At 45.7% G+C, this 24,358-nt stretch overlaps 1 protein-coding gene across 1 annotated transcript; it reads left to right on the top strand.

Annotated features, from left to right (window-relative positions):
* The first annotated feature begins 14,901 nt into the window (after positions 1-14,901).
* Positions 14,902-23,901, top strand: LOC121287636 (G-protein coupled receptor 35-like). The gene is made up of 3 exons (XM_041205572.1): positions 14,902-15,753; positions 18,206-18,247; positions 23,845-23,901. The coding sequence occupies exons 1-3, from the start codon at positions 14,902-14,904 to the stop codon at positions 23,899-23,901; spliced, it is 951 nt and encodes a 316-aa protein (XP_041061506.1).
* Positions 23,902-24,358: the final 457 nt, after the last annotated feature.

Genomic DNA, 24,358 nt, shown 5'->3' with positions numbered 1-24,358 from the left:
CCCCACCTTTTCCCCATAGTCCTGTATTTCTTTTTCCCCTCAGATAATAATCCAATTCTGTTTTGAAAACCTCAATTGAATCTACATCCACCACCCTCTCAGGCTGTATATTCCAGATTCAAAGAAAAGGAGGAATGAAAGGTAAAAAAATAAACAGCAAAGGAAAATTAAACAAGATGGAGGCAGAGGTTTCAGTATGAAATTGTTGAACTCAATATTCAGTCCAGGAATTTGTAAAATGCCTAGTCAAATGATAAGTTGCTATTTCCTGAGCTTGTGTTGAGTTTCATTGGACCATAAAGCAGGCCAAGGACAGAAAGGGCAGAATGGGAGCAAGATGTTGAATAAAAATGGCAGGCAACTCGAGGTCATGCTTGTGGACTAAGCAGAGGTATTCTGCAAAGCAGTCATCAAGTCTGCATTTGATCTCCCCAACATAGAGATCATAGCATGAGTAGCAGATACTGTATACTAAATTGAAAGAAGAACATGTAAGTCGCTGTTTCACCTGGAAAGAAAGTTTGAGGACTTGGATGGTGAGAAGGGTCCAGGTAAAAGGTGTTGCATCTCCTGAGCTTGCATGGGAATGTGCCATTGGAAGGAGAGGGGTTGTTTGGGGTGATAGAGAAGTGGACCAGAGTACGATGGAGGCATCACTCCCTTCAGAATGCTGAAAGGGGCAGGGGGAATGGAAGATGTCTTTGGTGGTGATATCATGGCAGAGGTGAGGGAAATGGGCAGAGGGTTGATCTGTTGAATACGAAGACTGGTGGAGTGGAAACCTGTCTTGTTTCTGGGAGCGAGAGGAAGGATTTTGGAAAGATGTAAGAGCAATAGGGTGTTGTGGTGGGTGATTTTAACTTTCCCTATATTGACTGGGAATCATTTAGTGTTAGGGGTTTGGATGGTGCAGAATTTGGAAGGTGCATCCAGGAGGGCTTCCTGAGACAATATGTAGATAGTCCAACTAGGGAAGGCGCAATACTGGACCTGGTATTAGGGAATGAACCCGGCCAGGTGGTCAAAGTTTCAGTAGGAGAGCATTTTGGGAAAAGTGACCATAATTCAGTAAGTTTCAAGGTACCGGAGGATAAGGATAACAGGAGTCCTCAGGTTAAGGTGCTTAATTGGGGGAAGGCTAATTATAACAATGTTAGGCAGGAACTGAGGAATCTAGACTGGAGGCGAATGTTTGAGGGCAAATCAACAACTGACATGTGGGGGGGCTTTCAAACATCAGTTGATAAGAATTCAGGACCAGCATGTTCCTGCTAGGATGAAGGATAAGCATGGCAAGTTTCAGGAACCTTGGATAACGAAGGATATTGTGAGATGAGTCAAAAAGAAAAGGGAAGCATTTGTAGTGGGTAGAAGGCTGGGAACAGATGAAGCCCGTGGAAAATACAAAGAAAGTAGGAAGAAACTTAAGCAAGGAGTTAGGAGGGCTAAAAGGGGTCATGAAAAGTCACTGGCAACCAGGATTAAGGAAAATCCTAAGGCCTTTTATACATATGTAAAGGGCAAGAGGGTAGCCAGGGAAAGGGTAGGCCCATTCAGGGACAGAGGTGGGAATCTGTGTGTGGAGCCAGAAGAAATGGGAGAGAAACTAAATGAATACTTCTCATCAGTATTCACGAAAGTGAAGGACTTAGCAATCGATTTGTCTAGGAAAGAGTGTGTAGATAGCCTGGATCATGTTGAGATCAAAAAAGAGGAGGTGTTAGGCATCTTGAAGAATATTAAGGTGGATAAGTCCCCAGGGCCAGATGGGATCTATCCCAGAGTACTGAGGGAGGCAAGGGAGGAGATTGCTGGGTCCACGACAGAAATCTTTGTATCCTCACTGGCTACGGGTGAGGTCCCAGAGGACTGGAGAATGGCCAATGTTGTTACATTGTTTAAGAAGGGTAGCAGGGATAATCCAGGAAATTACAGGCTGGTGAGCCTTACGTCAATGGTAGGGAAATTATTGGAGAAGATTCTTCGTGACAGGATTTACTACCATTTGGAAGCAAATGAGCATGTTAATGAGAGGCAGCATGGTTTTGTGAAGGGAAGGTCATGTCGCACTAACTTGATCGAGTTTTTTGAGGAAGTGACAAAGATGATCGACGATGGAAGGGCAGTGGATGTTATCTACATGGATTTCAGTAAGGCCTTTGACAAGGTCCCTCATGGCAGACTGGTACAGAAGGTAAAGTCGCACGGGATCAGAGGTGAGCTGGCAGGATGGATACAGAATTGGCTTGTTCATAGAAGACAGAGGGTAGCAGTAGAAGGGTGCTTTTCTGAATGGAGAGCTGTGACTAGTAGAGTTCCACAGGGATCAGCGCTGGGACCTTTGCTGTTTGTGGTATACGTAAATGATTTGGAGGAAAATGTAACTGGGCTAATTAGTAAGTTTGCAGACAACACTAAGGTTGGAGGAATTGCAGATAGTGAAGAGGATTGTCAAAGGATACAACGGGATATAGATCGGTTGGAGACTTTGGCGGAGAAATGGCAGATGGAGTTTAATCTGGACAAATGCGAGATAATGCATTTTGGAAGGTCTAATGCAGGCAGGAATTATACAGTAAATGGCAGAACCTTTAAGTGCATCGATGGGCAGAGCGATCTGGGTGTACAGGTCCACAGGTCACTGAAAGTGGCAACGCAGGTGGATAAGGGAGTCAGGAAGGCATATGGCATGCTTGCCTTCATCGGCAGGGGTATTGAGTATAAAAGCTGGGAAGTCATGCTGCAGCCGTATAGAACCTTGGTTAGGCCACACTTGGAATATTGCATGCAATTCTGGTCATCACATTACCAGCAGGTTATGGAGGCATTGGAGAGGGTGCAGAGGAGGTTTACCAGGATGCTCCCTGGTCTGGAGGTTATTTGCTATGAGGAGAAGTTGGAGAAACTCAGATTGTTCTCACTAGAGCGACGGAAATTGAGGGGCAACTTGATAGAAGTTTACAAAATTATGAGTGGCATGGACAGAGTAGATAGTCAGAAGCTTTTTCCCAGGGTGGAAGAGTCAATTACTAGGGGACATAGATTTAAGGTGAGAGGAGAAAACTATAAAGGTGATGCGTGGGGCAAGTTTTTTACGCAGAGGGTAGTGAGTGTCTGGAATTCGCTGCCAGAGGAGGTGGTGGAAGCAGGTATGATAGTGGTGTTTAAGAGGCAGCTTGACAAATACATGAATAGGATGGGAATAGAGGGATACGGACCCCGGAAGTGCAAAATGTTTTAGTTGACGGGCAATATGTTGGCACAGGCTTGGAGGGCCGAAGGGCCTGTCCTGTGCTGTACTTTTCTTTGTTCTTTGTTCTTTGATTGAGAGCAAAAATGCATGAAATAGAATGGACATGGTCAAGGGCCTTGACAACCATAGTGGGGGAGGGGGATTTCTCAATTGAGGAGGAAAGAAGACACATCGGAAGCACAAGGATGGAAGTGTGCATCATTGGAACAGATGCGATGGAGAGCAAGAAACTGGGAGAATGTGGGGCATGAGGAAGTGTAGTCAAACTAGTTGTGGGAGTCAGTGGTAATAGCCTATCCCCAGAAATGGAGACAGAGAAGTCAATAAAGAGAAGGAAAGAAGGATAAACCATGTCACTGCAAGAGATGGGTGGAAATTGGAAGCAAACTCATAGGCGTCAATGCGGGCAAGGTTTGTACTGCGGTTGGGACAAGTTGAGGAGGGGCAAGGCAGCACAGTCTGATGGCAGTGCACAAGCACACATGGTGAGGGGAGAGAAGTGGCTATGCATTAGGGAAATCTTGTATAAAGTGACCATTCCTCCGCAGCTGAGACTGTTCAGGTGCAGCCACATTGATATGATTGGAGTTGGGCCTCTAGCTTCTCTGCCCAGTCAAACAACACAGAGGCATGAAAGTGCCACCAAATGCTCCAGAACTTTGCACCCCTCGGACCCAGGTGGCAAATTAGTGAGCATTTTAGGGGGCTGCAAAATAACTGGACAATTGGGCAAGTCATGAAATCTCCTTGCAAAAGCTCGTCATGGAGCAGTGACAAGCTCACAGCCGCTTGCAAGGTCTTCATTCAGGTTTGGACCAGTCTCCCCATGGTTCAAGCTAACAGTGCAGCCTTGCAGTGTGGGTTAGGAGAATGGCTGTGCCTGAGCTGAGAGCACAGCATGTAATCCAGTGGGCAAAGCTGCTGACAATCGGTCAGGTGGATTGGGGCTGAGGTGGGTGGGGTTTCAGCAGCCTTGCAGCGCACTAATGTCTGGCCATCCAAGTGGTGGCCAGCCCTCTCTGGGATGCATTAAGGGGCCTTGAGAAGAAGCCAGAGCTGCACACGTAACCCATGAGAGGTCCCTAGGAGACCAGTGCTAACTCACACATCTCCCTCTTTCATCCTGCAGGAGGAGTACATCAGCAGCATGGAGCCTGGTGACCTAACTGTATGCCTCATGGCTTGCAGGGAGCAGCGACACAGGAAAAGAGAGTGCCCAAGGCACTTGGCTGGGGCTCCTATGCATGCTGCTGAAGAACCACAGCAAGCCCTCAGGCCGGCACATAGCCTCTATATAGACGGTGCTTGTCATTCATGCAGATGACTAAGACCCAGTGTCGCTGAAGACTGCACAATCCAGGGAACTAATTGGTCACAGATGCCACCTGCTGCAGGATTTGGCACCACAGAGACATCTGCCAATGACCATGAAAGTGACTGCGGAACTCAATTTGTACGTCAGTGTCTCCTTCCAGGGCTCCACAGATGATCTGTGAGGGATCAGGCAAACCTCTACACAGGAGCACATTCAGGAGGTCATGGACGCCATGGTTGCAAAGGCACACAACCTGGGATCAGGAAAGCCAGGGAGTAAGAGCACTGGGATTTGAGCAGATCTCTGGTTTCTCACAGGTATAGGGTGCCATCGACTACACTCATGTGGCACTTAGATCTTCACAGCAACAAGCAGTCAACTATGTCAACCATAAAGGCTTCCACTTACTGAATGTTCAGCTGGTCTGCGACCATCACAAATGCATCCTATAGGTCTGCGCACAATTCCCAAGGACGGTCCACAACTCCTACATTCTCAGTAGGTGTCAGTCCCCTGATGCCTTCCAGGGTCCACAGAAGCTACAGGGTTGGCTCCTTGGGGACTAGAGCTGCCTGCAGAGGACATGCAGCAGCCTCAGAGAGCAGCAGGGAGAAGGTACAATGAGGCTCATGTTGCAACTTGCACTTTGGTGGAGCAAACCATTGGGATATTGAAAATGAGGTTCCAGTGCCTGGACCAGTCTGGTAAAGCCCTGCAATACAGTCACAAACAGTGTCACACATCATTGTCACCTGCTGTGCCCTGCACAACCTGGCACTGCAAAGGGGGAAAGAACTGCCTGAGGAGGAGTTGCAGAAGCTGCACGTCTCCTCCGATGAGGAAGACATCAATGGGGATGATGTTGATGAGGTCCTCAAAGGCAAGGATGGTGACAATGGGGCCATCGCATTGTCCAGATGAGGCAGGCACACTCAGGAGGTCCTTAAAGCCACTATATTCTAGGGAGATGATGGTGACATGCTGTGAGGAGACTCCATAGATCCTCACATAGCTTATGTGAGTGCCTGACTCCTGTCTGGCTGATGGCAGCTGGCTCATGCTCTGTGAACAGGGTCATATCATGGAAATGCAGCGGGGAAACTTTAACTTCTCCTGATCCTATGGCATACTTTGTGAGCTGAACCCTTCAGGACCAGACTGACACCTGGCACAGATGCTGATGAGATTGGGGGGCCCAACTGCACCTCAAAGGTACTGGGAGCACAGAGAGAGAATGAAGGACTCTGTGCCCCCAGCCCAGGACATTCTGGCTGCAATGGTAAGCCCCATTGAGGCCTAGGCTTGACTGATGTGTCCAGTGATGGTGAAGATGCACCATCAGTGTGCTGGGCAGGATACAAAAAGCATAGGGAGGAGATTATGGACTGAGACACCTGCCTCTATCTTGTGCAAAAACCAAGCTTTCACAGCTGAGCGACACGGACACTGCTCATCATAACAAGGAGCCATAGACAGGGGAACATTGTTGGGAGTTTCTTTACAAGAGTCAAAATTATGCACAAGTGGTCAAGGCCCATGCCCATGCAGTGAGACTACATTTTCTTGTCTTGGTGCTCCCCCGACATCCACAGTGGAGGTGGAGGCAGCCTGCTGACTGCTATACCCTGTCTGTGATAACCTTGGTGAGCGTCATCTGGAGAGCCCCAGTCTGCTTTTGGGTCCTGCCGTGTGACAGTGGCACCCTCCCCGGCCTGTGGAGCTGGTGCTGCTGGAATAACAGGAAGAGGAGATTCAGATGGCAGACACTTCGAGAGTCACCTGGGTGGATGGCCCCAGGGTGTGCATCTGCTGATCCTCCTCCCTGTGGGTGCCTGAGGGCCCATGGCTGACTCCTTGAGGAGAAGGGGAAGCTGGAGTAAGATCAAGCCACCTCAAACCCTCCCACATTGACAATGTTGGAGGAACTATGGCATCAGTGATGGAGTTCAGTCTACGCAGCAATGCAAGATTGATGTCCCAAGATCTCCATGGCGGCTGCCATCCTACCTGTGTTGACCTTAGTGCGTCAAGCAACTGAGGTATGACCGAGTCCAGAGGCTCATCATCTGACTTGGGCTCACCATGTTTCTGACCTCCAGCAGTCCTCTGAGTCTCAGGGACCTGGGAAGTCCCTGCTGCCGCCTGCTGTGGATTAGACAGTACGATGTGCTCACCAGATTGTGGCTACTCTAGAGCTAGGTCCCACCAATGTATGTGTCTCTGTGCTGGTGGAGGGTGTAGGTGAGCGCTGTGACAGGACTTCAGTTAGGTTGTCATCAGACTCTTCTTCCAAGGTGTCTTTGGGGCTTGAGTCGAGGACCTGGTTCGTGGAGCCCCTCAGCTGTTTCCCAGATGTGCCTGCAAAAGCAAGGAGAGATAATTAATGCATGGTAGGAGACTACGGAACAGGGGAACTCACTCACAGCATGGTAGGTTGAATCATGTTGCAATGCTGGATCCTCCTTGATTGAGCACCTCTGACCTCACTGTCAGCGCAAGAATGTTCCAGTCCATCACTGGCCAGCTGGGTGACTCTATTTTCAAAGTCTGTGAGGACCTTCATGTCAGGCATTCCTCTACCTGTCTGTGACCTATGTTATAAAGAACAAAGAACAAAGGAAAGTACAGCACAGGAACAGGCCCTTCGGCCTTCCAAGCCTGCGCCGATCATATTGCCTGTCAAACTAAAACATTTTGCACTTTCAGGGTCCGTATCCCTCTGTTCCCATCCTAATCATGTATTTGTCAAGCTGCCTCTTAAACACCACTATCGTACCTGCTTTCACCACCTCCTCTGGCAGCGAACTGCAGACACTCACTACCCTCTGCGTAAAAAACTTGCCCCACACATCTCCTGTAAAGTTTTCTCCTCTCACCTTAAATCTATGTCCCCTAGTAATTGACTCTTCCACCCTGGGATAAAGCTTCTGACTATCTACTTGTCCATTCCACTGATAATTTTGTAAACTTCTATCAAGTCGCCCCTCAATCTCTGTCGCTCTAGTGAGAACAATCCAAGTTTCTCCAACCTCCCCTCATAGCTAATAACCTCCAGACCAGGCAGCATCCTGGTAACGCTCCTCTGCACCCTCTCCAATGCCTCCATATCCTTCTGGTAATGTGGCGACTAGAATTGCACGCAATATTCCAAGTGCGGCCTAACCAAGGTTCTATACAGCTGCAGCATGACTTCCCAGCTTTTATACTCAATACCCCTGCCGATGAAGGCAAGCATGCCATATGCCTTCCTGACTACCTTATCCACCTGCGTTGCCACTTTCAGTGACCTGTGGATCTGTACACCCAGATCCCTCTGCCCGTCGTGCTCTTAAGGGTTCTGCCATTTACTGTATAATTCCTACCTGTATTAGACCTTCCACAATGCATTATCTCGCATTTGTCCAGATTAAACTCCATCTGCCATTTCTCCGCCAAAGTCTCCAACCGATCTATATCCCGTTGTATCTTTGACAATCCTCTTCACTATCTGCAACTTCTCCAACTTTAATGTCATCTGCAAACTTACTAATTAGCCCATTTTCCTTCAAATCGTTTACATATACTACAAACAGCTTTGTCACTTCCTCGAAAAACTCGACCATGTTTGTGAGACACAACCTTCCCTTCACAACACAATGCTGCCTCTCACTAATATGCCCATTTGCTTCCAAATGGTAGTAAATCCTGTCACGAAGAATCTTCTCCAATAATTTCTCTAACACTGACGTAAGGCTCACCAGCCTGTAATTTCCTGGATTATCCCTGCTACCCTTCTTAAACAATGGAACAACATTGTGTTGTGTGCCAGCTTGTCCTGCATGAATACAGATGGAGAGAATGTAAGAAGGATGCTTGTCAGGCCAGATGAGAAGGATGCTTAGCATGTGTGGGTGGTGATTGGTGCCATGGGAGGGATGAGGACACGATCCACAGGGCAGATGAAGGTGTGTGTGTGAGAGAGTGACCGGTGGTGTCCCCTGAGCTGGCAGTGAGTGAGATCCACGTGGATGTGCGGTGGGTTTGTGAGGTGGGAGTGATGAGAAGAGTGCCTTACCCTGGCAGAATGGAGGAGATCATTCATCCTCCTTTGGCACTGAGTGGCTGTCCTCTTTCGCAAGGGATTGGCACTAACCACCACTGCCACCGCCTCCCATGTTGGATTGGTCACCTTTTTTGCTGGTCTTCGCACAGAGTGAGGGTAGAGGAATTTATGGTAGGCCTCCACTGCATCCAATAGGCACTTGAGGAAGGCGTTGCTAAATTTGGGGGCAGCATGTTTCCTCTCTTTGGCAGCCATGAATTTCCAGCAGCTTCCAATCTCTTAGAGAGTACTAGCTATGCAGGGACACCCATTAAATATGGCGCCTGGATTACTGAAAGCCTGAGGTGACAGCAGTGTGGGTGAATTAGAGGCTGCCCGTCAGTGACCCAACATGTTTCACGGGAATGCATTATTAATGAGGTGGGACGCGCCGGGAATGGGACGATACGGCGTGAAAAGCCATTGTTGCGGCCGGCGGGTAAAAAGTCTCTTTTCCCCACATGTAACTGTACTTAGTGCATGGCTGGGACGATTCCGCCCATTGAAATTTTCCAGTTTACGGCAAGAATGGAAAATGTCACTGATACAGTCATCAATGTACCAGAAAAAGAGGTGAGAAAGTAGACTAAAGTTCCACCTATCCCACCTTTTGTTACTTTACTTGTCTCATTACCATATCCTTTTGCCTTGTACCATCATTGCTTTTGTCACTTTATCTCTCCTGCCTTTCACCCTGTCAAAGACGTTCTCTTTTGTACTTGGTTAATTTTGTTTCTCCCACCACAGATGCAGCCAGGCCTGCTGAGTATTTCCAGCATTTCCTGTTAATGGTTTAGATGTCCAGCATCAACAGTATTTTGCTTTCATATTGCTGTTAAATTTTATAATGTTTTTTAGTTCACTGTTAATGGTAATATCCAGACTGTCCAATTTGCTTAATTCACAGCTGCTGCATATGTCTAATATGCACGTGATGTTGCCTATTCTGTGCAACATTTCATAGTGTAGTTCAAATACTTTTCATAAGTCCCCTGTGAACTTCTGTTTTGTCACTAAATTAAGGGACAATTCACATCAACTGGTTGATTGTTTTTTTCTTAGACATTGAGCTAATTCACCTTTTGCTGACAGGAAGGAAGCACTGCATCGCAGTATATCTAACATTAGAAATACTAGCTATACTGATGCCTTCATATTTCAATGCACTAGCGAGTGTAATAGGTAGCCATATGTACCAGGAAAGTCACAAGGTTGATCTCTGGTCCCTGGTGAGTCACCCGATCTCAACTGAAGTGCTTCATTTGATCTCAGTGCCCATGGAATAGGGAGAGAAAAATCAACAACTTTAACATAGAAAAATATCCAAGGTGGTTCATCAGAGGAAATTGGAAGCCGTAACATGGAAGGAGGTATTTGCTGCAGGTGAGCAGAAATTTGACCGAAGGGGTGGCTTTTAGCATGGGTCTTCAAGAAATACAAGGAGCTGGTGGGTGCTGGGTGGGAACTCAAGAGCAAGCGGCCCAGATGGCTGAAGTTCAGTGCTAGAGGAAGGTAGAGCTAGGGATTCTGTTTCAAATTGCATTTAGTGTTGTCATGGACAGGATTTACAGGATAAATAATCCCCCTGCCTGGCGGGGGGAACTGCAGGAGCGGGCACGGGCGGGGGCGCCTCTGATCGGCACCCCCAGCTGGGGCCACGGCACCTTTTTACATGGGTGGGCCAATTAAGTGTGACATCTGCCAGGAAGTGCTGTGCGCTCCCTGTGCGGGCAGGGGTGGGGGGAGGAATCCCTCAGCCGGAAGTGCGCTCTTTCACGCATGTGCACAGATCTCCCTGAGGCTAAGTGCTGCTAAGACACTGTCACATGAGTTGGGACATGTCCATAACTTTTATTGAAACCTTTAACAAAAATTTAAATACCCTCATGAAACCTCATCCCGCCCATGGATGGGGTTTCATGCTTTCTCCGAAGCTCACCAGGGCTCCCTGCCTGCCCGCCAACCTTAAGGTTGGATGGGCAGGTCCATTAATGACTTTAATTATTTTTTCAATGGCCTCAATAGGCCGTTGACAGGTCGGCGGGTGCACAGCTGACTCATCTGAGCCCCCGCCAACCTGAAAATGGAAATGACGCAGGGTGACATCGGGAGTTCCATCCGACATCATCCAGCGTCGGCAAGGGCACCCCGCACCTGCTCGCCAACCGGAAGATCCTGCCCTATGTGTTTCTTTTTACTGCCCATGATCAGTATGTTGATATGTAAGTACTTTGTATTTTCTTGTCCCGATGTCACCGCGCATCATCGCAATGTTTCTCTGGGCGGGCGTACGATGAAGTCTGTTGTGCGCCTGCCATTAATTAACGGGCCAGTTAAGGCCCTTAAATCATCAATCAACGGCGTTTTCCGTGTGATCTTCGGGTTCGTGCATGGGCGCAACGGGCAGGCGGGTAAGAGACTTTTTAATAAAACTCATCCACAGGCGAGATAAGAGGGCTCAGTAGGGTTGTCAATCTGGTCTGTGAGTATTTATTGCAGAAATTTTTTTAAACTTGCCCATGTGATCTGCAGCAGTTCAGAACCAATTCCAACAGTTTTCTGTGTACTTTGAACCTTCAGGTCAGCACTCTGCAGTCAAGAATCTTTATCGGGCCTGCAGCTTTCTGGAGGTCTCCCTTTAGCCTGGGTATGGGTTCTGACATGTCCACTGGAGGCAGCTTCTCTGAGGAGGAAGAGAGGGATAGAATAAGAAGGAGGCCAGAAGTGCACAATCAGCCTCCAGGGGAGCCACCTTTGGGAGGACAGGCACAGGCACAAGGGGCGCAGGGCCAAGAGGTAGTCCAAGGCAGAAGGGGCCGCAGAAGACGCCATTATCCTGCTGCCAGGGTATACAGGTGGCGAAGTAGCTACCTCAATATGTTTGAGGTGCAGTGCCGAAGGAGGCTCCATCTGTCAAGGGAGACAGTCAACTATATCTGTCAGATGATTGGCCCTTAAATCTCCGCTAACTGTGTGGGTGGACACCCCATGTCAGCAGCTCTGAAGGTCACAGTTGCCCTCCACTTCTATGCATCTGGCTCCTTCCAGGGGTCAGTGGCTGATCTTTGTGGTGTCTCCCAATCAGTTTTCCACACTTGTGTCAAGCAGGTTACAGACGCACTGTTCAGGCGTGCATTGACCTTCATCCACTTCCACAGGCAAGTCAGGTACAGCGAGCCAGAGGCTTTGCAGCCATTGCTGGCTTCTCCCATGTCCAGGGTGCTACAGACCGCACACATGTGGCCATTAAGGCGCCAACAGGTGAGCCCGTTGCCTTCATCAACAGGAAGGGCTTCCACTCCATGAACGTGCAAATAGTGTGTGATCACAGGATGCTGATTCTACAAGTCTGTGTCAGGTACCCAGGCAGCTCCCATGACGCCTACATCCTCAGACACTCCCAGGTGCCGGGACTCTTCAGTGCTCCGGCCCAGCTGCTGGGTGACAAGGCCTATCCCCTCAGAAAGTGGCTCATAGCGCCTCTCCGCCATCCAATATCAGAAGCTGAGCAGCACTACAATAGGAGCCACGCCTCCACAAGGGCTGTGGTGGAGAGAGTCATCAGTCTTCTCAAGATGCGCGTCCGATGCCTGGACCGCTCAGGGGGCGCACTCCAGTACCCACCAGATCGTGTCTGGATGATGGTGGTTGCATGCTGCGCTCTGCACATTCTTGCACTGGAAAGGGGGGACGCAGTGGACGATAATGTTGACGTAGTGGATGCGGCTGCACACGATGAGTCCAGCACTGATTCGGAGGATGAGGAAGCACAGGGGAATGATGAGGAGCTAAACGCTGACCCGGGACTACACCAAGGAAGCAGGGATACTCAGGAGACTTTAATCCAATGAACCTTCAGCTAGCTCCACACAAATGGATCAGCAGGACCAGCCTTGCCTGGTGCTTCCATATTCAGCTCTTAAATGCTAAATCTGCCATTTCATCAGCTGCAACTAAGGGCTTTGGACATAAACTTCAATGTCCACTCAAACACTCATAACATTCATCTTAAACATACAAATGCAGAACAAAGGAGCCACCCTCAGCCATGGTAACACATCCGGTTTTAATTTTCACCATCATAAGGTCACACAAAATGAAACCAAAACATTTTTCAAGCATAAACAAATAATAATTCCCTCATCTCGGGCCAACACAAAAGCACCAGTGAGAAACCCGTGGTGTGTTTAAGGAGCCTTATGTTTACATTTCTGGGTGTTACGTCTTGGTGCTTCCCCATTGCTCGGAGTTGCTTCTGAGACAGCCTGCTGACTCTGCTGTCCTGTTGGCCTAGATGACCTTGGCGACCGTCCTCTGGCTCATGGAGCCTGTGCTGGCCCCGCCTGGGAGGGACTGCCAGTTCCACAGCTGGCATCTCCCCAGTCGCCGCAGCCTCACCGGATGACTGGCAGAGGGGCAGAGGAGCTGATGTTCTCATCTGGAGCACCCTGAGAGGAGCTCGCAGATATGACAGGCAGCTGCTGCGCCAATGTGAGGTCGTCCCGGACCTCCCTCCTTACTGTCGATGGATGGGCAACAAGCTGGGATGCTTGAAGCCCACACCATCTCTGACATTGGCAATGACCAGCTGTGGCCACTGGCGCTGTGAGGGCTTGCAGGTCCAAGCGTAGCCCCAGGAGAACCTGATTGTTCTCCTGGAAGCCCCTCTTCCCGAGAGTCGCCACTCTCTCCATGAAGGAAGTATGATGCTCTGTCATGAGGCTCATTGCATGGACTCCTCCACCACGGCCACCAAGCCTCATATATCACTCCCAGATGCCCCCGTACATCCAGCCACATTTCCTGCAGCTGCTGCGTCGCGGACGACTCCAGAGGCACATCATCAGGCACCGACTGAGCATATGCCTGGTCTCCTGCAGTCTTCCAATTGCTGGCGCCATGGGCACTCTGTCTCTGCCAACTCCTCCAGTGATTGTGAAGTGCCCTCACCACTGTGCCCCGGGACACTAGCCAATGTTGCAAAGCCCACCGAGGTGCTATGTCAGTCACCAAAGTCACAAAAAAAAATTTGATTGTAGAGTACAAACAGAAGAAACACAGTATAAAAAGGATCTGTCCTGAAGAAATATGAGAAAATCTTAAGCTCTACAGTCTTGAAAAATGGTGATTAAGAAGCAATTCATCAAAACATAAAACTATTAAATGGAGAAGAAGACCTTGAGGAGAGAGGGGAAGGGGTGATCTGAATTGGAACAGAGCTTCAGCCTGCCCACTGGTGATGTCCCTGGATCCATCCAAGACCAAGGACCAGGCCAATTTCCATATCCTGATTGGGCAATGGCATCACTACTGAGTCACCTCCTGAGTGAATGATTGGAAGAATTTTGTGCAGGTAATCATGTTGCAGCATTAATGGACACAGGCCTCTGCTGGCTTCTCTAATTTCTTTTAAATTAGCTGCTCTTCTTTATTCTGCTGCTCCATGATTGATTGCATAGCAAAACTGGCATTTGCATATTTGTGCAACCCTCTCCCCGGCGCTTCCTCACAGCTTTAGTAATGCTGGAGGCCAGCAGCTTACAAGCATTCCTGATGCCATGATTGCCATGGCAGTAACTGAGGAAATTCATCACATGGGCCGACCATCGACCCAACTCCCAAAAGTGCCAAGAATACTGCCTGGGCTGAGAAGGGGCTGGACCCAACCTGATCCAAATTCACAGGCTCCCCTTCCTCAACTGTTAGTGCATCACAAATCCATTCTCCTATATCCAGGAATTTTGAGGCACTAACATTTCAATTTAGAAGAGGAAAGCAGGAGGAGGGGCATTCAACTTATAATTAGTGAAAAGTAAATTTAAAAGATGTCAACAGGAACTTTAGTGATGTATGTTTCTAGAGTTGGGAATTCATCTTGCAGCTGAATATGATAATGGCAGAGCTAAAATACTAGAAAGACCATTAGAACAGTTCACATACTTGCCTTGTGTTATTAAACTCTGTGCTGTTGCCTAACTTTGCTCCAGAAGCAGAACTGACATGACAGATGCGAATGGAAGTAATATGAGAGACGCAGTCAGTTCCTGATAAAATGGAACTCAAATTTACAAACATGTGTTGCACAGATAAGCCTTTATGATTGATGTACAACTCAATAATTATTGGAAAAAAATATCCTTGATTGAAGAAATCCAGGAAAGAAGTTAGCCCTTTGATGAAAGCTTCATACACATACAATATATTTTACTCTTCATATTGTATTGATGTTTTACAGCTTAGCTGATTGGAGAAATGGTGTGCAATATTTCAGCGAATCATACAATGCAGTGGGCTCTGATTGGGATGTCCATCCCAGTGTTTCTACTGGGATTAATATTCAATGCAATGACCCTGTGGGCATTCTGCTGGAAGATCAGGAAATGGACAGAGACTATCATTTATGTGACAAACCTGGCTGTTTCGGACAGTGTACTACTCCTGTCTTTACCCTTCAAGATGTACAGCTACAAGCCACCCAGGAAGCTTGACTCAGGCCTCTGTGCACTTGGCGAATTGTTGTATTTTGTGAACATGTACGTGAGCATCTACATCACTGTCTGCATCAGCATGGATCGATATGTCGCAGTAAAGCACCCACTTAAAGCAAAACGCTTAAGGTCACCAATGAAGGCTGCAATTGCATGCGTTGCAATTTGGACTTTTGTCTGTTTGATCGGAATTATCCTGCAAATAAAATTTACTGTTGAAAATGAAAAGACTGAGTTTTGCTTTCTGAAAAAGAATGAGAAGCCCACCAGCATCTGGATTATTATTGCCATTGAACTAATTGGATTTATAATTCCTTCTTGTATTTTGAGCTTTTGCTCATTTCAGATCATCATGACTCTCTGCAAGAAAAGCAAAGGATCCCAGGGAAACTTAGCTTTCAGCCGAAGCATCATAATCGTCGCTTCAAATCTAATCATCTTTTTTATTTGCTTCATGCCTTTTCACGTAGGATTATTGATTCAGTTCTTGTTGGAGACGTTATGGAACAATTGTGAAATGCTGAAAAATGTGCGCAATTTTATTAGTGTGTCCACATGTATGGCTAGTATGAACTGCTGCCTGGATGCAATTATTTATTATTTTGCTTCATCAGAGGTTCGTGCTTCTTTAAATCAAAGTAATAGATTGTCTAGTAGAAAAAACAGCCTTTATATCATAGCTGGTCAGAATACCCAATATACACAGCAGTCAGGCGACTTGTAGCTCATGTTGACTAATATGGTAGAGAAACAGAGAAACAGGAGTCAGCCATTTAGCCCCTCAACACTGTTCCACCATTCAGTTAGGTAATGGCTGATCTGTATCTGAAGTCCATCTACCCACCTTGCTTCCATAACCTTAATACCCTCATCTTAATCTCAAACATTTAAGTTTGATTTCTTTTCAATAAAGCTGGAGCTCATTAATATAATGGCAAACATTATTGCCAATGCCTCATCATTCTAAAATACATTGAAGCATATTTAAACTATTATAAGATCAGGCCGCATAATGGATTATTGTCTTGAGAGCTATGAACGGAAGGAATGTGCTGAGTGACCAAAAATGGACCAGACGTGCAAATCCGTTTAAGCTCATGGAAATTGCTTTATTTTTAAGAATGTTATATGACAAAACACAATGTAAATTAAAATGAAAAGACAGTTCAGTTTGAATTTATCCTAATCCATTTAGTACAAAAAGAGGATAAATAAGACAGCGATGGTGATATTCCTTCAATATCCATTTCCAATTAACAGCCAGTCAGCGTGAAACGTGGGCTGAGAACTTCAGTGCTACCGGGGTGGGAGGCAGAAGGAGCGCGAGCACTGAAGTCTGCGTATGCACAGGGATGCACTCACTGAAAGCTCCCTTAAGGCACAGAGCTGTCTCAGGGAGCTGAAGAATTTTAAAATGAAAATAAAGATTTTACAAATGATATAAGTATGTCCCCTCATGTGACTCAGCCACATGAAGAGGGGCATGTTAAAAATGATGTTAAAAATATTGTATTGTTTATATATTTACTGTTGGGAACTTCATCCCCTCTGTGGATGAGGTTTTGTTAAAAATGCAAAGGCTGCTTGTCCTGTTCGTTCACCTGCCCGTCCACCAACCATGGGAAAAATTTTCCTCCAGTAGTGGGGGAAGTGAGGCAGTGGGCTCTCCCTGTGCGGGCAAGGGGGGGGAATTCCCTCAGCTGGGAGTGCACTCTTTCGCGCATGCCCCCTGACATGTCCCCTCTTGTGACACTGTCACATGAGTTGGGACATGTCCATAACTTTTATTGAAAGATTGGATAAAAATTTAAATATCCTCATGAAACCTCATCACGCCCGTGGATGAGGTTTCATGCTTTTTCTGAAGCCCGCCAGGGCTCCTGGCCTGCCCGCCAACCTTAAGGTTGGAAGGGCAGATCCATTAATGATGGTAATTACTTTTTCAATGGCCTCATTAGGCCATTGACAGGTCAGCGGGCGCACAGCTGACTCGGCTGTGCCCCCGCCAACCTGAAAATGGAAATGATGAGGGGTGACATCAGGAATTCCACCCAACGTCATTCCGCGCCATAAGTTTGGATGGGCAGCGCAAATACTCCTTAATTACTTGCTTAAGGGCCTTAATTACCGGCGGGTGATCTGCCAACTCTCATGCACGCCCACTAACCGAAATATCACACGAGAATGCGGTGGCGTCTGGACGCTTGCCCGACATCATCGTACACTATTTTACAACTGATCGAGTCGGACACGCACACACCCGCAGGTCGTAAAATTCTGCCTGTAGCCCTACATATTACCACTATAATAACCCCTAAAACCCCTCATTAATCTGGCTTCCAGTTACACCCCCATTAAGGCAACAGTGAAAACAAATAGATTTAAACAGACCCAGGCAAAGCCACATAATACCCTGGACAGTTGAATTCAAATTGTGTTTTCTCAGCTTCGGTTCCTGTAGACAGCAACTTGGTGCACAGATTCTGGAGGCTTTTCACACTTGTTAGGTCTTAGAATGCCTTCTCCCTTCTGATACATAGCCTGAACTCTTTTATACATTTCTCCCTTTTTAATGTATATTTCATTGTTCCCATATGGTTTTGCAATTTTATTAATCTCATAATATAAATCTTTCACAGTACTAATTTTAGCAGTAACCTCTGGGAAAATAAACACACTGGGCAGAAGTTTTCGCTGAGTGGGTGGGTGTGTGCTCACTTGAGCTTAAAGTAGCGTGTGGTGACGTTGGGCAAGCATCCCAACGACATCGTGCACTGGGGCAATGTTTTGATCACTGGGTGCAAGACAACAACAATTATGAGAGCAATTAAGCCCATTAATGGTGCAACTAACAGAGATTTTTCATTGCCCACCCAGAATTATGGGTGGCGGGTGGGCGAATCAGCCTTTGCAATTTCAGGAAACCTCATCCACTGGCGGAATAAGGTTTCCGTGATAAATGAAAATAAAAATCATTTTCTGTGGACAGCATTGTCATGACCTACATTTTCAAGTATCTGATTATGAAACTTGGACACTTTTTTTGCTTTCTGTGGCTTTTATTTTAGGTTGCTCAGGTCTTCAACTTCCTGAGGCAGCTGAGTTTTACGGTATTTTTTATGTATATCATTCTGTGCATCAAGACCTGGACTGCCTTTTCACTGCTTCTGGCAGGGTCAGATCACCAACAATTTGTAAACTTCTTCCCCACCCAGCTTCACCCATTACCCAGAGTGCAGGCTTTTCAGGAACAGATATGACATCCCCATATGCGCATTAAGAGGAGCAGCAGCACAGAATGGAGCACAAGAGTCAGGCAGTGTCTATGGAGAATGCAGTCCCCCAGATAATATAGTCCTCGTAGAATGTACAAAGCAGTACTAGTCATATGAGGACCTTACTGAGGAGACGTGCTTAAGATGAATGCACTACATCAAAGGGAATAGGGCAGTTCCATGCAGCCATGCTTTTCTCCCTGCACTGCTTCCTCTCTTTCTATGAAAGTGACCACTGCTCTCGCCCTCTTTTGGCATAGATTCATTTTGAGTAGTCTTGGGGGAACTCTGTAATATTGGTGAAGCTGCAGTACAAACTTGAACTCACGAGGTGACTAATGCACCTTACAGGAGTGCTGGTGAATTCATCTGTTTTGGTATCACAGTGAGGGAGTGGCAAGAATAGGCCATTTAAATTTGCAGGGTTTCTGGAATTCCCAAGTTCCAGAGTGCAATCAATGGCACCACATTGCTATGCTTCCATAGAACAGTGCCTCAGCGGGAAGTGCTTCCTTCCCATTGATCTATTGATTGCCCAAGATTCTACATGTAAATATTATATAAGCTGGAGGTTGCCGCAATATTCATCCTTCGAAATCTCTAGCCTCTTCAGGGAAAATGAAATTATATAAATGGATCACTTCTGGAGTCTCCATGAGGAGCAACTCAAACAGCAGTAGTGGAGAACTACAATAAAGCACATTGCCCCCACAAGATTGGTTGGCAAGCTGTCCATTGAGATCTTAAAGACACACTTTCACAGCCTCAACACTTCAGGAGATGCTCTGCAGTATGTTTCATCTAATTCTAGCCTGCTGTTCCCTTCACAATTTAGTCAAACAAAAAGGGCTGAAAGTTGATATTGCTGGCAAAGAAACCCCGGGTCAGGTGGAACCAGGGCTACATGGAGGAGAGCCTCACAATGACCTGCATTCAGAGGTCTCCTCAATGACTGCTGCAAGAGCCATCAGAGTGCATCTCAGCACTGAAATACACTCCTCTGTATAACTCAGTCCACCTTTAACACCAGCACCATCATAACAAATTAAAGGATGTTTCCTCAATCCAGTACCCATCTTACAACATCACATCAGTGCTCTTTGCCCCTACATGATGAAGCCATTAATCATCATTTGAGTGAATAGGTCACTATCAAATACATGCCTCCTTTCTTGTACAACTCTAACCTCCATGAATAACAAAGTGTGACATCAGTGCGCATTCTATTTTATTGCAATAATATCTTTAGTGACAGTAGTCAACCAACACATTCCTAACACTGCTTCCGCTAAATGGATACATGTGCCTTTACATGTTCTATTGCTACTTTTAGGTACACCTTGAGGGTCAGTTTTGCAAAAGGGTCAAGGAACTGAATTAACTCTAATGTCAAGGTAATTTGGTCCTTGCAGTCCACTTATCAATGAAATAAATTTCATCACATTCCCACTTCTCTTCAACTCTGAAGAAGGGTCATATGGACTCGAAATGCTAACTCTGTTTCTCTCTCCACAGATGCTGCCAGACCTGCTGAGTTTTTCCAGCATTTTCCATTTTTGTATCAATGAAACCATTGGGTAACCAGCTAATGTATTTAAATATTCAATTCATGATGGAAGTTTATTGATTTCAGATATGGCCCCAGTTCTGGTGGTCACTTAGAATCTCTTGCCCTTGTTAAGTGAGCCTTTCCTGTGCGTTGCAGTGTTAACACCCTAACTGAATAGTCAGGAATCCCTATTTAGGTTCTTAATATCCAAGCATACAATTAGATGTTGGGTTCTCACTCTTTGATAGAGCAATTTAAATCTATATATCTGATAAGTAATCATATTTTCACATGTGGACTGTCAGATTAAACTGTAAGTGGGTTGCCCCATCTGGCAGACCATTTCATCTCATAAGGGTAGGAAAGATCACTCACAAGACACTCACCCTTTATCAGTTATCAAGCCAGTCAGCCAATTAGACAGTCATATTGATAGCAGCTTTGTAGAGCTTTGTCATTTTGATAGAGCTACTTGATAACTAGATTAAATTGAAGAGTTCTGTAATATTCGTGAAAAAAATGGAATGAATAAAAATGATTTTGCCTTCAGTGTGAATACAATCTTATCATTTTTCATCATGAAATTTCCATTGAATACAAATGCAAACCAGATTACTCAAGAGCAAAATGAATATACTTGAGAATATTGTTTGTACAAAATTTTACTTAATGATTCCCGTGTATTATATTTTTCCTTCTAAAATGTACCTGATTTGGGTTATCATTGTGCTCATGGTTATTCCTGAAATTAATGCTCCCATTGTACTGCCTACAAAAATAAAAAGAATATTTTAGTTTAGCTTGAAAAATATTCTGGCTGCATGTAATTAAATAATCAAGAATAAAGCTTGTTATTTTGCTGTCTTACATTACAAATTTGTATCCTTTACCAATTTTCTTAGCTCTTGTTACCTGTATAAAGTCATTTCCCTAAAGATTTTTCTGCAGCCAAGAGAAGGAAACAGGTCTGACACTAATTGTATTTGGAGAGTGAACTAGAAAATTGTCTCCTACAAGATTGTTTCCATTCAAGCCCATTGTATCCAATCATTTCAATAGCTTTGTATAACTTCTTTTAGATGCTCCTTAATTTACAATCACCTGAGAAGTGTCATATGGCACTCAGTCATTTTGGCTTGGCAAGTGAAATATGATCATCTTCATAATGACAACTCACAACATTCTTACACTGCCTGAGTTAATTCATATATTTTACCACCCACAGTATCTTCATGTCAGCAGTCAGTGGGTGTGGCGGGTGACAAGTCCTCAGAGGAGCTGAGTCCTTCTGAGGGTGCACAGTGAAAGGACTCATTCAGAGCTTGCAACAGCTGAGATACCTGCATTTGGATGTCCAGTTAGGCAGGATTTTCATGTGGCGGCTCAGACTACAAAGTAAGCAAGGGCAGATGGTGGACACAAGGAGAGACATCAGTGGAGAGCACACATCAGGGAATGTATCTGTCGCCAAGGTCTGATGTTGTAACCTAGGGGTATTATAAATGAACAGGAGGATATCAAGCCAGCAGCAGAGAATTTTGCAACGCATTGACAGGCTTTCATGATAGACTCACCACAATTGCAGAGGGATTGGAGGAATTTACCTTAAACATGATGGGGAGATGGGTGTGATGTCACAGGCCACTCTGATGATGTCTTCTCCCATGGAAGGAAAAAGGCATCATGGAAGTGTGGACTCCACTGAAAGCATTTTGTCATTAAATCAATTTGTTTTTGCCTCTGTGCATTTTGTAAGCTAGCACCTGTGGAGATTGAAACATTCAGGGCACAGGATATTCCAATACTTGTTAGATCTGATCTTGCCTAGTGACAAGGGTGGGACCCTCTTGGAGTATTTTGATAGGTCACCCAGATCAGTTCAAGGGTCAGTGAAGAGCAGTTCAAGGGTCAGAGAAGAGCAGTTCATGGGCCAATCAGTTTTAGTCAAAAAGTCAGAGCGGGTAAAGAAGATCCATGCAGCTAAAGTGTTGCTGTTAGCTCTGAGGAGCTGGGTTGACTGGCTGCAAGTACTGAGGGCTTGAGAGAAACCCTGAAGAGCTGAAAAGACAGTGGAAAGTTGGTGACTCCATGCTGCAGGTCGTTGGGGCAAAGTTAGACCTTTAAAGCATGGATGTTCTGCTTGGTGTGGCTAAAGACATGGAGTTGTATCCAAGAGTTGGGGCTGGAGTGCAGACTCTGGAATCCAGGAGTACATGGTTTTGGGAGACGAGATTGAAACCCTGGGAGGTGAGCAGTCGTTGAGGCAGTCTGAGTCGGAGTGACTTTTGGAGGGAATTCAGAGGCTAGATCTTCAAAAGTGAACACTGGAAATCCCTCATAAAGGAGACAGAACTTTAATGAGATTGTGTAACTCACAGTGGACACTTATGTTTGGGTAGGTTGCTAAGAAATTAGTGGGATCCGTCTTGGTTGAATCTGTCATTTACTGTGCAGTGGAGTGTATTCAACCACAGCTTACCTATTAATTCACACAAACCGCATGTTGATTCTGAATGTTACTGTATGAGATGGATAATGTAAATTGTTTCAATCTTCTAATTTGGATTGTTGTGATGTAGCAGATGATGTGTGCCAGGCAGATCAAATCCACATGGGAAACTTGGCTGTGCTAACACAATGGTTTTGCAGTTTGTATATATTACGAGAAAATGTGTGCACTGAATTCAGAAGTAATGAGTCCACAAAGACCTTCAGAGATTTAAAAAATTAAATTAAAATGCTTATTAACAAGATAAAAGATTTCAAGCACATTCATAAGAGTACAATTACTTACTACTATAACAAATCCTAAGGGCAGAATTTTGCCATTGCCAGGTGGGCAGAGGTGGTAGGGAAGCCGACCGCTGCCAACGATTGGCACCGCACCGCAATTTCACACTAGCAGGCCAATTAAGGCACACCCAGCGTGAAACGCGAGTGGCAGCGCTGAGCACTGCTTGTGCGCTAGGTTAGACCGGCACCAAAAAATTTACATTAATTGATAACTTAATGGCCTTAACAGGCCTTTTAATTGTCGGTGGGCGAGCGCCGGAGCTGGCAGCGTGCCCGAACTATCAGGCGACTGTGTGTTGATGTCAGCACGCTCAGCCAACGTCAATGCGCATCATTTCACGCTCAAGCGGGTCGGACGCACACCCGGCCACTGAACAAAAATTTCTGCCCTAAAATTCATAATGAATCTGACTGCCGGTTACACCCCCCTTTAAGGCAACAAGTCCAAAATTGATTTCAGATTTAAAACTGAATCTGCAAATTAACACAGTACCCGCTTGACAATGGAGTTCCAAATAGGTGTCTCCAACTTCAGTTGCTTTACATAGCAGATTTATGCACAAATGGCTGGAGGCTTCTTGAAGGCTGTTTTATACTCCTGTTGGATCTTACATGGCCTTCATTACATAGCCGTTCATTCTCCTTTATATACGTTTCTCTCTTTTTAATAAATTTTACTGTTCCATGTGTCTTTGAAACTATATCTTCCTCATAATATAAAAGCTTTCATGTTGCCAATATTATCAGTATCCTTGTTTATCTGGCTAGTTGTAAACAGACTAAGATCACTTTGAAGTCCAACAATCCCTTAATTTATCTAAAAAAGCAAATGCCCTTTATACCTTACATCCTAAGCCAGCATGCATGTTTACTCATTAGCATGTCAAGCACCTAGCTTCTTTTGAGTCTACTTGACTCCAAATGTAATTAAATCACACAGACAGACAGACCCAACTATAACCACACTCATAAACTTACTTCACAATAAACCAGGAAAATATTATGAAAATTATTATACTTTTGTCACAGTATAGTAGAGTTTATTTTGTTTGCTCAGAAACCATGGATCCTTGTGGTTTTATTCTCTTAGCAAATAACTGGGATTTCAAATTTTGCCGACTTTAAACAAAAGGTTATTGGTCCCTAGCCAGATCATAGCATAAATTTGGGGGCCTGGTCCAGGATCATAACAATTTCCACTTCTGCACTTACTCCCACCCCAACCTACCCTACTCCCTCACCCAACCACCCCAATCAGTACCTGCAATGTATCTTGTTTCCCAATGGCCAAGTTTAGCGCTGCAGAAGTGCAAATGGAGTGGCTTTTGCTGGGCTTCAAAACCCAGAGGATGTTGGCTAAGAGCTTCTCAGTAATCAGAGCAGGATTCTGAGCATATCTATCTCCATCTGTGCTCAAACCACAAAGGTTGTGCTGCATCAGAGTAGCAGAGAAAGGAAGGCAGCGGCTTTGTAGTTGCAAATAGGTACGTATGGGTTTCTGAGAAAATGTTTGTTCTGATAAATTTCTGTTCCTTATTTAGTTCACATAAATGGTTTTTTCACCACTTCCCCAATGTGTCCATTCTTGGGTTTGATTTGATGGG

Source organism: Carcharodon carcharias, chromosome 2 (genome assembly GCF_017639515.1).
Source record: "Carcharodon carcharias isolate sCarCar2 chromosome 2, sCarCar2.pri, whole genome shotgun sequence".
Classification (NCBI taxonomy): domain Eukaryota; kingdom Metazoa; phylum Chordata; class Chondrichthyes; order Lamniformes; family Lamnidae; genus Carcharodon; species Carcharodon carcharias.
The sequence above is the reverse complement of the archived record's forward strand: the minus strand, read 5'-3'. Positions and strand labels throughout refer to the sequence as shown.

Coding starts and splice junctions, on each gene's coding strand:
- LOC121287636 (XM_041205572.1), top strand. CDS start 14,902: ATGGTGTGCAATATTTCAGCGAATCATACAATGCAGTGGGCTCTGATT. Junction 15,754..18,205: donor ATTATTTTGCTTCATCAGAG/GTTCGTGCTTCT, acceptor CTTTTATTTTAG/GTTGCTCAGGTCTTCAACTT. Junction 18,248..23,844: donor TGAGGCAGCTGAGTTTTACG/GTATTTTTTATG, acceptor TTATTCTCTTAG/CAAATAACTGGGATTTCAAA.